Below are 2558 nucleotides of genomic sequence, written 5' to 3'. Positions count from 1 at the left end.
GACAGGGACAGGGACAGTCAGGATATAACCGAGGTGTTCTGTCCACATGAACGGGTGACCCGCCTTCTTGAAGATCTCCTCAATCTGGGGACAGTGAGGGGACAGTGAGGGGACAGGGACACCATGGGGACAGCATGGGGACAGTGACAGTGACACCATGGGGACAGTGACAGGGACAGGGACACCATGGGGACAGTCAGGATGTAGCCGAGGTGCTCTGTCCACATGAACGGGTGACCCGCCTTCTTGAAGATCTCCTCGATCTGGGGACAATGACATTGTGGGGACAGTGAGGGGACAGTGACAGCATGGGGACAGGGACAGCATGGGGACACCATGGGGACAGGGACAGGGACACCATGGGGACAGTGACAGGGACAGGGACAGTCACGATATAACCCAGGTGTTCTGTCCACATGAACGGGTGACCCGCCTTCTTGAAGATCTCCTCAATCTGGGGACAGGGACAGGGACAGTGAGGGGACAGTGACAGGGACAGGGACAGCCTGGGGACACCATGGGGACAGTGACAGCTTGGGGACAGTGACAGGGACAGGGACAGGGACAGTGACAGGGACAGGGACAGGGACAGTCACGATATAACCGAGGTGCTCTGTCCACATGAACGGGTGACCCGCCTTGTTGAAGATCTCCTCGATCTGGGGACAGGGACAATGACAGTGACATCATGGGGACAGTGAGGGGACAATGACAGTGACAGCATGGGGACAGGGACAGCATGGGGACAGGGACAGGGACAGGGACAGTCAGGATGTAACCGAGGTGCTCTGTCCACATGAACGGGTGACCCGCCTGCTTGAAGATCTCCTCAATCTGGGGACAGTGACAGTGACACCATGGGAACAGTGACAGTGAGGGGACAGTGACAGTGACAGCATGGGGACAGGGGCAGGGACAGGGACAGTCAGGATGTAGCCGAGGTGCTCTGTCCACATGAACGGGTGACCCGCCTTGTTGAAGATCTCCTCAATCTGGGGACAGGGACAGGGACAGTGACAGGGACAGCATGGGGACACCATGGGGACAGGGACAGGGACAGTCAGGATATAACCGAGGTGCTCTGTCCACATGAACGGGTGACCCGCCTTGTTGAAGATTTCCTCAATCTGGGGACAGGGACAGGGACAGGGACAGTGTCACCATGGGGACAGTGACAGCATGGGGACACCATGGGGACAGGGACAGGGACAGTGACAGCATGGGGACAGGGACAGGGACACCATGGGGACAGTCAGGATATAACCGAGGTGCTCTGTCCACATGAACGGGTGACCCGCCTGCTTGAAGATCTCCTCAATCTGGGGACAGGGACAGGGACAGTGACAGTGTCACCATGGGGACAGTGACAGCATGGGGACACCATGGGGACAGTGACACCATTGGGACACCACGGGGACAGGGACAGTGACAGTGACAGGGACAGGGACAGTCACGATATAACCGAGGTGCTCTGTCCACATGAACGGGTGACCCGCCTTCTTGAAGATCTCCTCGATCTGGGGACAGGGACAGGGACAGGAACAGTGAGGGGACAGTGACACCACGGGGACAGTGACAGTGACACCATGGGGACAGTGACAGCATGGGGACACCATGGGGACAGGACAGGGACAGTCAGGATGTAACCGAGGTGTTCTGTCCACATGAACGGGTGACCCGCCTTCTTGAAGATCTCCTCAATCTGGGGACAGTGACAGGGACAGTGACAGTGAGGGGACAGTGACAGTGACAGCATGGGGACAGTGACAGCATGGGGACACCATGGGGACAGGGACAGGGACAGTCAGGATGTAGCCGAGGTGTTCTGTCCACATGAACGGGTGACCCGCCTTGTTGAAGATCTCCTCAATCTGGGGACAATGACAATGACAGCATGGGGACAGGGACAGTGACAGGGACACCATGGGAACGGGGACAGGGACAGGGACACCATGGGGACAGTCAGGATGTAACCGAGGTGCTCTGTCCACATGAACGGGTGACCCGCCTTCTTGAAGATCTCTTCGATCTGGGGACAGGGACAGGGACAGTGTCACCATGGGGACAGTGACATCATGGGGACAGTGACAGGGACACCATGGGGACAGTCAGGATGTAACCCAGGTGTTCTGTCCACATGAACGGGTGACCCGCCTTCTTGAAGATCTCCTCAATCTGGGGACAGTGACAGTGGCAGTGACACCATGGGGACAGTGAGGGGACAGTGAGGGGACAGTGACAGCATGGGAACAGAGACAGTGACACCACGGGGACAGTGACAGTGACAGGGACACCATGGGAGACATTGTGGGGACTGGGACAGTGTGGGGACAGGAATGGGGACAAGGGGACAGGGACCCCCCAATTCCCAAACCCTCCGGTGTCCCCAATCCCTCGGTGTCCTCGGGACCCGCCCCAGGACTCCCAGGCCCCCCCGCCCGGTGTCCCCAAGGTCCTCTCGATGTCCCCAAGGTCCCCAAACCCCCCGGACCTTCTTGAGGCCGACGCAGAAGCGGCGGAACACCTCCTTCATGTTGCCGCCCTTCTCCATGGAGATG

General features: G+C 58.6%; 1 protein-coding gene across 1 annotated transcript in view; it reads right to left on the bottom strand.

Moving 5' to 3' along the window:
• Positions 1–185: 185 nt before the first annotated feature.
• Positions 186–2558, bottom strand: part of LOC130587731 (creatine kinase M-type-like) — a gene marked incomplete at its 3' end in the record, with an annotated part of 10694 nt that continues 8321 nt past the window's right edge. The window contains exons 5-10 of the mRNA XM_057388706.1: positions 2492–2558; positions 1952–2029; positions 1455–1517; positions 597–659; positions 392–454; positions 186–263 (exon numbers count right to left, since the gene is read on the bottom strand). The exon at positions 2492–2558 is cut by the window's right edge and continues 14 nt beyond it. Of these exons, the coding sequence (XP_057244689.1) occupies positions 186–263; positions 392–454; positions 597–659; positions 1455–1517; positions 1952–2029; positions 2492–2558 (412 nt within the window). The remainder of the gene's footprint in view (positions 264–391; positions 455–596; positions 660–1454; positions 1518–1951; positions 2030–2491) is intronic.

This window comes from Malurus melanocephalus, unplaced genomic scaffold, assembly GCF_030028575.1.
Source record: "Malurus melanocephalus ecotype Western Australia unplaced genomic scaffold, MMel_1.1 scaffold_2344, whole genome shotgun sequence".
Taxonomy (NCBI): Eukaryota; Metazoa; Chordata; class Aves; order Passeriformes; family Maluridae; genus Malurus; species Malurus melanocephalus.
The sequence above is the reverse complement of the archived record's forward strand: the minus strand, read 5'-3'. Positions and strand labels throughout refer to the sequence as shown.